Consider the following 13165-nt stretch of genomic DNA (forward strand, 5'->3'; position numbering starts at 1 on the left):
AAGTACGTTGTCAGTTACGCCAATAACATGGTCTTTGGTTTTCTTAAAGCGATTAACTATTAACTACCAACAGCGTCGGTGCCGGGGCGTGGGGGAAAATTGCGGTACAAATCAGAACCCCGAGGTTACGAGTGAATATTCAACGGCTTGAAAACGTGTGTGAGCGGCGTTTCCAAATTCCAATTCTTTGGGGGTTTTTTGGGGGGGGTTACGTTTCGAAGAAGCTTGCAGTACGAATCTCTCCTATTTGACTCGAAGGCAGCATAAACCAAACGACATGTAGCATTTGGGGGCGCTCGTAAAATAGAGACTTGAAAAAATCGGACACGCCTACCAAGAGCGACACGGTCGATGCAATGATTTATTGAGCGAAACAAAACGGAATGTGTAATAATATAGGCAACATGTCAGATGAAAATATTTTTGGTTATGTAGTACGTACATACATAATTTATGTATGTACATAATGTGCGTACATTATCTATGTATGTATGTATGTATGTATGTATGTATGTATGTATGTATGTATGTATGTATGTATGTATGTATGTATGTATGTATGTAATCAACAACATATGAATCATGACACGTTTCATTATTAATATTTAAAGCCAGCCAATGTGCGTCTGCACTGTGCAGATGAAAGATGAGGACGTGAACACGTGCACAAGTTGAACAGTGTCGGTCATCTGGAGACACTGCATCACTCGTAATACAATTACAAACAATACCACAAACATCTGTGATGTATGACAACAAACAGTATCTCAAGGCATTTCAAGTTGTATAGCGGCGTGAAAAAAAAAAATGTGTGATTGTAATGGCCGTCAGGGATGAATGATTCGAATACATATTGCATAGGAATAAGACATTGCTTCGTTATATGTCAGGCACTCTTTTTTTTTTCTTAAAGCTTAACATAAACATTCTTGCTGGGTAATTATATAACTTAAGCTCCTGCATTCAAATAACATTCAACTATTGTACATCAACATTTCAGGAGTTTTTACATCCTTTGTACAAAATACAACAGATGTACAAAAAAAACCCCCATGTGTTTCTGAGCTAGTTTTCCGCTCAGAAAGATAACTTTCAAATTGTTTTTTTAAGCAAATCACCGTTCACCAGGGTTTTGGACAGAATCTTTGATATATTTGTTGAAGGCGTGATTGTAAAATACATCTTTTGAGGTAATGTCTCTAATATTTAGCAAAATGAAACTCATGCCTGTTAGATTTTATATTTTTCATTTATGAATAATGCTACATATTTTAAACTAAGCAAAATGCTCTACCCTCAGTCTGGCATGAGTCATACTGCATTTACAATTCATAGACATTGCATGAAGTTTGCAGAAACATATATCCCGGACACTGCATATGGTATTGCATAATGTCACCCTACATTATTTAAGCTCCTTTTCCCCGAATCACAAAATATGTGTTCAATAGTTTAAACAAGTTGCTACTATTATTATTATTATTTTTTTTTTTTTACGGAGGCGTTACAAGCTCAAGTCTACAATAACATGCTCAAAGACCATGGATTTGCCCTTGAAGCTGGAGGAGAAAATGAAGTTTCTCCCGTCGGTGGTGACCGGGGTGAACGACCGAGGGGACTGCACGTAGATGTCCTTAAACTTGGAGAAGGTTTTGGTGTCGGCGTGCCAGAGGTAGATCTGCGTGAAGGAATAATCGCTGCCCAGGGCGAGGTAGTGCCTCTCGGCGAAGGTGAACGGCTGGAGGATCATGGCTCCGCGGGAGGGCAGGGCCAGCACCTCGGCGAAGCCCTTGCTGGTCCACTTGGCCACCTTGGAGTCCCCGATGTAGCAGGTCAGGGCCACGAACATCTCCTGCTCCACGCGGAAGGCCTTCACCGCCAGCACGTCGTCCACGCCGGGGATCTCGCCGTGAAGCGTGAACTTCAGGTTGCTCTTGTTCCAGAGGTAGATGACGGGCGGCTGGGAGCGGCTGGCCAGGATGAGGTGCGGCTTCCCGTCCACGTCGACGAACTCAGCGTCCGTGTCCCGGAACCACTCGTGGAGGAACTGGTAGGAGAAGAACCCGGTTTGGTTGCGGTCGGGCTGGTCCGTCCACTTGTAGAGCGTGGACAGGCCGGCTTTGGAGCTGTCCACGATGACAAAGAACCACTCGCCGTTGATCTGGAAGACCTCGATGTCGTTGGGCTTGGAGATGTTGAACACCTCGATGGTTTGGAACTTTGTGAACTTGTTCTGCTGGTCGTCAAACTTGTAGATGTGGGAGCCGCCGAAGAGCTGAGTGACAATGATCAAGACGTGGTTTTCAATCACCACGGACTTGCATCCAACAACCGATTTGCCTGTAGAGGAAATGAATAGTGAGCAATGATGCAACTGATCGCTGTTATTGATCCTTTAAGGATCAATACCCAATACCCAATGACTGAATGGCCGATGACAAACACAAATTTGGTTCACAATACTTTTGTTGCCAAACCTGTAATATTGTCGAATCGTCTGAAGTTCATTTCGATGTGATCCCATTCCATCACCACACAACTGTTGGAATCGGGGGCGGCCATCGCCACGTAGATGTCCTCTTTAGAGGAGAAAATGTCCGCCGACATGGACTGGACTGGTATAGACTGATGACGGACAAAATCTATGAAACAGGAAAAAAAATCAACAAAAATGGCAATAAATAACTTCAAAAGAAGGAAATTAATGTTCCACACAACACATTATGAGAATCAAACAGTATAGAGGGTAAAAACAAAAACCCCTTTTTCCATGAATATCAGTTTTAATTTGGTCAATGAATGCAAATGTGTGGCCAATGAATTATAAAATATAATACATCATAAATAATAATGATGTATATATATAAAATATATATACATCATTACTCATATATATATATAATATATGAGTAATGATGTTGATATTATTAAAAAATACATACAATATATACATTATCTATATTTTTTCTATTTTTATATATATATAAGATTTCTACTTTGGTAAAAGTTTTATTTTGTCCTTCCATTCCATTATAAAATGACAATCATAATGCAAATCATAGCAATAATAAAATAATAAAGCTGATATTCGTTATAATTATAATTTTTGGAAAAGTCACATGCATTTGTGTCACTTGTGTATGTGTGTGGAAGAACAGGGAACTGACACGGACAGTTTTTTTAACTGAATATTGACTTACCACCCATTATTGATCTCCATGTTTTATTCAGCAGTTGCTTATTTAATGGGTATTTTATGGATTTTTCAGTGTTGCAGAATCCCAGTGATACTAGGCTATTGCTGTTAAATTGTTCATGCTGAACATGCATTGTGTTTAAATAGCTTTATGTAACACATCTCATTTGTTTGGAAACTGTTGTTTACACCATTGTTCTTCCTGATGTGCCGGACATGCTTTGATATGGGCTCGAATCCTTTTTCTGCACGTATGGTTTCACCTGTGGAGATGCACTGCCCGGGGCCGACGGGGACGTCGTTGAGGCGCTTGCCCTTCAGGTCTCCAGGTCCCACGCAGTAGACATCGGAAACCGTGGCGTTGGTGTTTTTCAGCCACATCATCAGCCATTTGGTCTCACAGCTGCACTGGAAGGCGTTGCCTCGCAGATCCCTGGACGAGGGGGAAGAGAAGAGACTGTCAGCGTGTTATTATATCGTTAATTTACGATTAGGAAACTGCATTACTGACTTTACAAATGGTCTCCACTCAAAACAAATGATAAATGGAGCTACTTATATACAGTATGTCAATAATGTCCCATTACAGTTTCAGTTTACAGTCAGCATGGCCCCTTTAGATGCATTATGATGTATCTATACGCGAATCTCCCTTTCTCCATCCCGGCCATCCATCTCTCAGAGAAGGGAGTCGATTACAGTGGAAGCGTGCAGACAAACCGTGCTGTTAGCAGCAAGCCAGCAGCCTGAGTCAGCTGGACAGCGCCTGACGTGCACAGAGGAAAAAACTCCTGCAGACGAATCTGCTTACTCACACTTCCAGCAAGGAGTCCAAGTCGAAGAAGAGATCCCGCAGTAGGAAGCTCATGTTGTTGTTGGCCAGCGACCTGGGACAGAATTACAATTCATGATGTTACGGATGTTAGGACGTATCAGAACGGCGATGGCCAAAAGCAAAGATGGCAGCGCTTACAGATGAGTTAAATCCCGTAGACCCCTGAAGGCATTTTTGGTGATGGTCTCAATCTTGTTTCCTTCAATAAATCTATGGAGTAAACGACAAAATAACACGTTGATGGCCAACGTCGGCAGTGCGATGAGCAGCTTTCCAAAACATCTCTCGCTACTTTGAATTACGGAATAATACTCACAGATATTCGAGGTGAGGAAGGCCAGCAAATGCATCATCTTTAATTGTGGTCAAAGAATTAGCATTTAGAAGCCTGCAAAGGAAAGAAAAACCGACATTGATTTTTCTTTTTGTCGATGAGTTCAACTCCATTGGATGAGCTCAAAACCAGTGCATTTGGCTTTATTAGTATTTTGTTTGGTATATTATTAGCAATATATATTGTATTGCAGTGGTGGTTTTGCGGTTCAACTTACAGCAACTGAAGAGAAGGCATGAGTAAAAACATCCCTTCTGTGAGTTCAGAAATTGATCCGTTAACTATGCTCCTGTTTGGCAAAAGGAAAAGTGTACGTAGAACATAGAACATAGAACATACAAAGTATGTAGAAAAGCGTGTCCAACTCAAAGTGAGGAAACCAGTGGGAATTATCCAGTTGATGAAAGCATAAGCTAACACTCACTATTCACCTTGAATATAATATGCATTTTGCCTTGTTATATAGATAGTCATAATATAGCCTAACCTCATTGTTTAATTCATAGTTAAAGTTGCTACTCACAGTGAATTGATGTCACTGGGGACAGTCCGTGGGATCTGCGAGGTGCCGACGCAGATGATGGTATCCTTGGAGCAGGAGCATCCTGAAGGGCATTTGAAATTCCTCTTGGATCCCACTGTTGCGTAACAACACGTTAGTATCAAACTGAGCAATAACCTCCGCTTCACGGACGCCATTCTGCGCGCGGAGTGTAAGAAGAAAATGATGTCAACCACTCTGTGCAGTGTGCTGGCTGCTCTGCAGGTCGCCGCTGGGAAGCCTGACACCAGCACTTTGCGTTGCAGGATCCAGGGAGGCCGCTATAGGCTGAGCTCTCTGAAAGGCGCGCACGCACACACACACACACACACACACACACACACACACACACACACACACACACACACACACACAGAGAGAGAGAGATGGAAACAGAGACCTCCAGGATACAATTAAAGGGGAATACACAGTAACCTATGATTGTTGTCATGGTGATTGAATGACGGAAGCCACTTCAGCACTATGGACAGCTCTATAAATGAGTGACATCATATATAATGGCAACGTCTCATTCATTTGATGTGTTTCACCTGTGAGATGAACCAGTGACCCACTGTAGAAGATGTAGAGTTTGTATCAAATTGCAGTTTTTCGATTTTTACGACCACTCAGACGATCCGTGGATTTATACAGCATTGGTTCATGATGTTATAAATTGACTGTGTTCTCAATGTCACGCTGATGTTCTTCAATTTTCGGTGAGTTCTAAATGTTTTATCAATATTTCCCGTTACAGACGTTGATCGGTGTGAATCGAACTTGGACCATAACACGCATAAAATGTTCCCCTTGCTGTATGGGAAAAGAACTGGGAAACGTTTTGCTTCATTGGTTTCATCTGCCAATGATGGTGCTGGGTTGTTCCCTTCTGCTGGTGCTACAGACAACATGTCGTCAAAGTGCTGCTCTAATACTTCCTGTACAATATCAACTGGTTGGAAACGTGTCCATAAACATACCATGTTATTGTTTATAGGTTAATGTTTCATCAATATTCCCATCTTCTGAACTTAAATCTGCATTTTCAGTATTATCAATGCACATAGATTCATTATTGTTGTTTGTGGTTTTTGGATCTTCTTCAATTTTGGAAAAAGGATTATTCCATTCATTGTTCAATTCTACATCCTTATACTACTTGTTATGTATTCTCAAATATGCCGACTTTGGGTTTTGTTTCGGCATCGACAACAATAACAAAAACAAACTTTGTAATTACTTTACATAACAATAATAATAAATACTTTTTATTTTATAAATATAATAAGTAAACATTTGTTTTAATCAGTACTTCGTTGTATTTTATCTGTTAGTAATTTATAATTGGAAAATTCCGTTTTATAGATTGCTTTTCTATATTGAAATACAGACAAAATTTATGGAACTCTAACATTAAATTGGCATTAAAATTATTTAGGAAGAACATTTCAATACTTTACACTTTCTGTCTTTTCATTTAAATCTGCTAAGTTTAACTGTAGGAAACTGTTTATACATGACGTTTCTTTAAAACAACATTATTTTTTATTTTAAATCAAATCTTGTCATTGTTATAAGCTCACCTTGTTGTATGTAAGGACGTACATCTGGAGTCTCAGTGACGGCAGGTGGCGCTGGGTCTCGCGTACGCCAGTGATGACATTTACGCAGGTTTATGTATTTATGGAGGTTTATGATAATCGTCGAACCTACATGATTTTAGTGATGACGTTTTCGTGAAATACATTTGAATGACATTTTCAACAAGTTTAGTTTCCATGAAATTGGGCTGGATGATATAGCCAAAATGTAATCACAATATGTTTATGTCGCAGTATATTGATCGATGTTGATGATTGTCACAATATACATTGAATATTATTAATAATAATAATAATAATAATAATAATAATAATAATAATGCTCAATTTACAGTTTTAAGTGTATTCTCATGGCTGTACCTTAAACATTCAATAAATAAAATAAATATTTGTAAATTAAAAAGATAAATAAATAATATATAAATATATCAGGGCTGCGGATATTCCTCTATTATTCCATTCAAATTTGTATGGCTTTTATTTTTAATATTAAAATGTAGTCAAATTTATAATGCTCAAATTTAGTGGAGCAGAGCAATCTTTTCTCCAAAAAAAGCAAATAGAAACTCTATATGTATTTCATTTTCTCCGTTTCTCGCTGCTGCGGAGCAGATGGCGGATCGCTCCTGAAAAAATCACGGCCCGCTGGCAAATGCCCTGTGGCCCGGTGCGGTCCACGAGCCGGTGGTTGGGAACCTCTGCACTAAAAGACTTTCCGTCGATGACGGTCGGGTTTATTTCCCACTTTCATCGCCACATCTGTGGAATTACTGGACACTCTGGTCAAAGACGCATTCCCTTGTACACAGTGAAACGCAGAGGAGAGGGAGACGCGCCGGTGCGCTCGTCCGTCTTTGCTGACGTGGACTTTGCACAGTTACCGGAATATTTCTCTCTAATGTGCGTTCACTGTGCAACAAACTGGATGAAGTTCTATTGAACTTTATTTCTAATAACTTGTGGATTGAAAATCTCATTTCGTTTCATTTTGTTTACAAACAGTGGTGTGTCAGTAAAGCAGGACCAGCTGAATATTTGGGGCCAAAGTTGTTTGGTTTTTCACCAATATCTGCTCTGTATGTTAATTGATTTGGATGAAATTTAAACTACAAGATCCTTGTGACATACCGGTTTAAATGACACTTCAACCGTGTTCGTAGCTCCTGTCATTGTTGTGTTGCAGATACTTTTAACTGAGTTGGACATATTTTGACGTGAAATGCATTGGACCGCGTCTGTGGTATCAATCAAATTTGGTCGGTTTTTCATTCATTTCTGCTCCGTATGTGGATCGGTTTAAATGAAACTTAAACCACAAGATGTTTGTGACACACTGGTTCAAACAAGGCGTGAACCGTGTTTATAACTTCTTCCATTCTCCTGTTTCAAATAGTTTTAGATTTCAAAATTAAGAGAATTTTCCTGGGACAATATCAATAGGGGACCAATAACATATAATAAGCCATAATAATAATAATAATAATAATAATAATAATTATAATAATAATAATAATTTTGGAAAGATTACATTTCACTGCATATATGTATGGAAGTATGTATATGTATGTGACAAATAAAATCTTGAATAATAATAATAATAATAACGTATAAAACAATAAGGAATATAAGTGAAGATCAACTAAAATACAGACAGAAATGTGTAAACGTAGCACTGAAAAAAAAAGATATATATGTATATATAAAGATAAAATATACAATAAATATAGAAATAAAAATGTATAATAAATAAATACATAAAACAAAAACTATATTTATATATTATACTGGAAAAATTCAAATATAAATTCAATTTAATTAAAATATAAATATCTCTGGAATCTCATCTCTTATTTCATACGCGCCTACACGCACGTGTGAGCGTGTGTGCAAAACTAGATTTGAGGAATACAGCGACAGATTCATTCTAACAGTACCTCCAGAGGGAGCTGGAGGAAAACATTTTGGTCAGGCTGCACTCATCGTCAACCGTGTTCTTAGGTTATGACAAGGTATGTCTTCCAGATAGTTTTTGCTTTAGTTTTTGGTAGGACATATTTCAACGTGAAATGCATTGAACATCGTCTGTAATATTGATCAAATTTTGTCGGTTCTTTGGTGATTTCTGCTCCGTATGTGGATTGATTTGGATGAAACTTCAACCACGAGGTGTTTGTGACATAGCCACTCAAACATAGACATAAGCCTTGTTCATAGGTTCTGCCAAAGTTTGTATTCCAGATAGTTTTTGATTATAAAAATCTGAGAATCTTTCCTGGAACAATAACAACAACAACTTTAACATTATTATTATAATATAATTGTAATAATAATAATAATAATAATAATAATAATAATAATAATTATTATTATTATTATTATTATTATTATTATTATTATGGTTTTATTGTGTTATTATAACATATAATTATTATTATGTTATTATTATAATTATTATTAGAGTTATTATTATTATTATGTTACTATGGTTTTATTGTGTTATTATAACATAATATAATAATAATTATGATTATTATTATGTTATTATTATGGTTTTATTGTGTTATTATAACATAATATAATTATAATAATAATAATAACAATAATAATAATATTTTTTTATATTATTATTATTATTATTATTATTGTTATTGTTATTATTATTATTAAAGAAACTAAAGAGGAAAGAGAATATTATAACAACATAATATCGTTAATATGTTATCGTTTTTTCATTCAACCCAAGGACCCTTTACAAGATGTTCAAGCACCCTGCCCTGTGGATCTCCATCGTATCCTTAAGGTTTTACTACTCTAAAAGTGATGCAGGGAGCCTGGCCACCTAATTCAAAAGGTATGTGGAGTAAAACAATGAGGTAAAACAATGGGTTCTACCCAGCAGGTTTCTGCCCCTGCCCCTAACAAGGTGCTGACCTTTGCCTGGGTTCCAGTCATCTATGAACATTAGTGAAACGGAACACCCACGGCTACAGGGGAGCAACTGTACATGTCTGCCATTGCTGGCATAATTCATGACAGTTCTGCAGCTTACATTGCTGTTTTTAGGCCAGAGTATTCCTGAAACACTCATGACACGTGCAAACTGAAACGAGATGATGCCGTGATGAGACTTTGCGATCTCTTTCGAGAGACGAATAAATCTGCTATTAAGAGCCGGCATTGACATGTGGAAAGGTAAATGTGTGCTAGACGTTTTGCCAAAATATTTCAAATCGCGGATGAGGCTCTATCTGCTCGAAAGAGAAATCGTCATCTGATCAAAACCACAGAGTTGAGTTTCCCGTGCCTAAGTCATAAAAATACTGTACTTCTGACGGGGCCGAAAAAGTACGCTCCCAAAAACCCCAAACATAATATAATCTATGATGAATCTATGGTTTACAAGCTTTAAATCCAAACCCTGTGAGGCCGGGGCGAACACGATGCAGCTAACTTACATTTTTCAAGTGCAGCTCCCCCAGTTTAGCGGCTGATTTACTATCATATCGTTTTCAAATCACTTGGCCATTTCGGGGAGGCACTGATTTACAGTCGTGTGAAATACTTTTTGCCCCAAGTCTGATTTTCTGTGCGTGCAGATTTTAACAGTGAATGTTATCGACGTTTAACCAAAACATGACATCTAAGTGAACAAATAAAAAATACATCCACGTTTCATTTGTTTATTAAAACTACCAGGCCCATCCAGTATGAGTATGTGTGAAATCGGAAATCAGAAAGACTGATTTCAAATTATTGAATTTGAATTTGAGAATTTGAGCTGCTAGTTATTGCTGCTAAATGTGGTGCCGCCAAGGAATAAGTTTAAGGGGGCAATTATTTTTTGCACATTGGCGATATGGGTCTTTGATAACCTTTTTTTATTAAATACATGAAATAATAATTAAAAATGAAAAGGTTGTGAGTGTACTCCGATTCAATTGATCTAATATCACAGTATTTGCCTCGAGACCTAAAAACTAGTGTGACAAGCTGTTTTGGCGTAGAATACAGCCAGGTATGAGACTATTCATATCCCATAATGTTCCTCCTCTGCTGTAATATTTCCATGACATGGTTTGCTCAAATTGTATACAGAGGTTTATTCTTTATTGTTATTGTTTAGGTTTTTTTAGGTTATCTATTACATTTATAGCTTTGTCTGTCTGTCTGTCCGTCTGTCCGTCTGTCTGTCTGTCTGTCTGTCTGTCTGTCTGTCTGTCTGTTTGTCTGTCTGTCTGTCTATCTATCTATCAACTGTAGAGGAATATTTATCCTTCTTAAGTGAATTGTCAAGTGCAGGGTGGCTTAGAGTGACTCTAATCCCCAACAACCACAGGACCAGCTCACATCTCACGCTTTCAAATGTAAAGATGACCCCTGGCACTCGGGGCCCCGGAGGCCACGGGGGGCCGGGGGGTCCGGGGGAACCTGGAGAAGAGCAGCACTGGGCTGCTGGTGACTGCTTCACAGCAGGTGCTCGGGATCTCAAACTTCTCCAGTTGCCGCTCAGGGTCTGGAGAATGTGGAGGGCTGGTGTCAGAGTCCCCGAGGTGCTACTAGAGCAGGATATTCCCACAAGAAACATAAACATAGCTTGCTCGCAGACTGGAAGGTAGTTGCACATTGAGAATCCGAACAGTTCATTCATTTGGCAAATTAAGTGTTTATTATTTTTTCAGTGCCGAAAATGTCACATAACACTATAGCACTTTATTCTAGATTCAGGATTCTTCATTCGTCACATACAGTCATACAAGCACCGTGCAGTGACATTATACAGGGGAATCTCTGAAGGCTGTGCAAAACAAAGTGGGAATCAATTAAATCAATCAATAGGATAAAACCAAACAAAGCCAAATAAAATCATTTGAATCAGAAATATACATGTAGTATGCTGGATTTTTTGCAGGGGGCGCAATGTGCTATGAATATAAGCAGACAAATAGAAATATACAGTCTATATAGTCTATTGACTGATTGATTGCTGGTGGATAATTTTATTTAACTTAAAAAAAAATTGGTTCAATAAAGGCAAAATATATAATTTACCATGTTGACTATTTAGCCTTTACTTCTTTTTTTTTAATTAGTTTTACCTTTATATTACCAGGTTAGTCTCAGAAGCTTCCTAAATGTATCCCACCGGAACGTCTTCACACAAAAATAAATCTCTCGTCTCTCTTCTTCAAGTGAAGAGAGGAGCACCTTTTTTTGATATATGTTTTTTTTTTATTGTTGTTGTTATAACAATTGTGTTTTCCACCCTGGTACATGTACATGTACATGTATTTATGCAAACGCAATGCCTATTTTTGTCAGAACGTGAACTGTTGACTGTTGAGGTTTATTATTAACTCCGCAGGTTCATTGTATGCCATTTTCTTCTGTTTTTTATCTTTATTATTATTGTTCATCTATCTACTGTCTGTAGCCATGTATGCATGTATGCATGTATGTATGTGTATATGTTTGTATGTCTGTCTGTCTGTCTGTCTGTCTGTCTGTCTGTCTGTCTGTCTATCTATCTATCTATCTATCTATCTATCTATCTATCTATCTATCTATCTATCTATCTATCTATCTATCTGTCTGTCTGTCTGTCTGTCTGTCTATCTAGCCAACTAGCTATATATATATACCCATACATTAATAAGTATCTGTGTATCATGTATGTAAATAATGATGTTGTCAATGTATATAAATGCTCAATAATTTCATAATAATTCAAATATAGCTGCAGTTTTATCACTGTACTTTTTTTAAAAATTTCACTCCTAGTGCTTCTTTCACATACACATACATCATACAGTGGGTTACACGATCACTTAAGGCTGGAAAACTGTTCATTGGCCTCCTCCTTGCGTGTGTCATATGCCCCTCCAGTGTTCCCTCTACATGGGAAGGACAGGGCCCCAGCCACTCCCTCCTGCATTCCATGAATTGGGTTCTCCGTCCAGAAGAACAGTTGTGTGTCCAACACTCGCCCAGGCCTTTAATAACTGTATAAACACGATGCTAGACGTTCACAGATAAAACAGTTCAGGACTGCTCTGTGGCAGTGGGGTTGTTTTCTGAACGCACATGTAGCCTGGATTAGTCGAGTTCCTCGAGGGCCAGTGAAGCTGAAATGCTAGTAAATTTAGGTCCCTACGTATAATGGATACAATGGCCACTTCTGAGAATGAAGCATTGCGAGTGTTTCTCTTTATCAGGGCCGAGCAGCTGTTTTAAAACAGATGGTGAGGAATGACATTCTTCTGTCAGAATGTATTACATGCACGGTGACTTTTAGGTGTCAAATTGTCAACAAATATAGTTGATACTAAGGATGTCAAGGGCCGACACCCCCATTTCAATGTATTCTGTCTTCAATGACATTGTTGTAATGAAACGGTTTGACCACAGATAAAAGCAGAGGGAAATTAAATAACAAGGACCCAAAGGACTATTAGTGGACAATACAAATTACAAATAAATGTATACAAATATGCTGTATACACCGTAAATAGTCATATGCCTAAACACACCTGTAAATATGGACATCAGCATTTAAAATCCATATTTCTCTTTCACAGCAATACTGTAGACATACATACATAGATTCTTTGGCTGCAAGCATTCAGACAATAGATATAATATAATAATTAATACATATAAT

General features: G+C 37.9%; 1 protein-coding gene across 1 annotated transcript; it reads right to left on the reverse strand.

Moving 5' to 3' along the window:
- Positions 1–1504: 1504 nt before the first annotated feature.
- Positions 1505–12439, reverse strand: LOC307229475 (leucine-rich repeat LGI family member 2-like; the record flags this gene model as incomplete). The annotated part of the gene is made up of 10 exons (XM_079999474.1): positions 1505–2340; positions 2478–2642; positions 3460–3629; positions 4012–4083; positions 4170–4241; positions 4348–4419; positions 4583–4654; positions 4889–5003; positions 10883–11020; positions 12403–12439. 10 exons carry the CDS (start codon positions 12437–12439, stop codon positions 1505–1507), a joined length of 1749 nt encoding a protein of 582 aa, XP_079855600.1.
- Positions 12440–13165: the final 726 nt, after the last annotated feature.

Source organism: Zeus faber (genome assembly GCF_960531495.2).
Source record: "Zeus faber genome assembly, chromosome: 4".
Classification (NCBI taxonomy): Eukaryota; Metazoa; Chordata; class Actinopteri; order Zeiformes; family Zeidae; genus Zeus; species Zeus faber.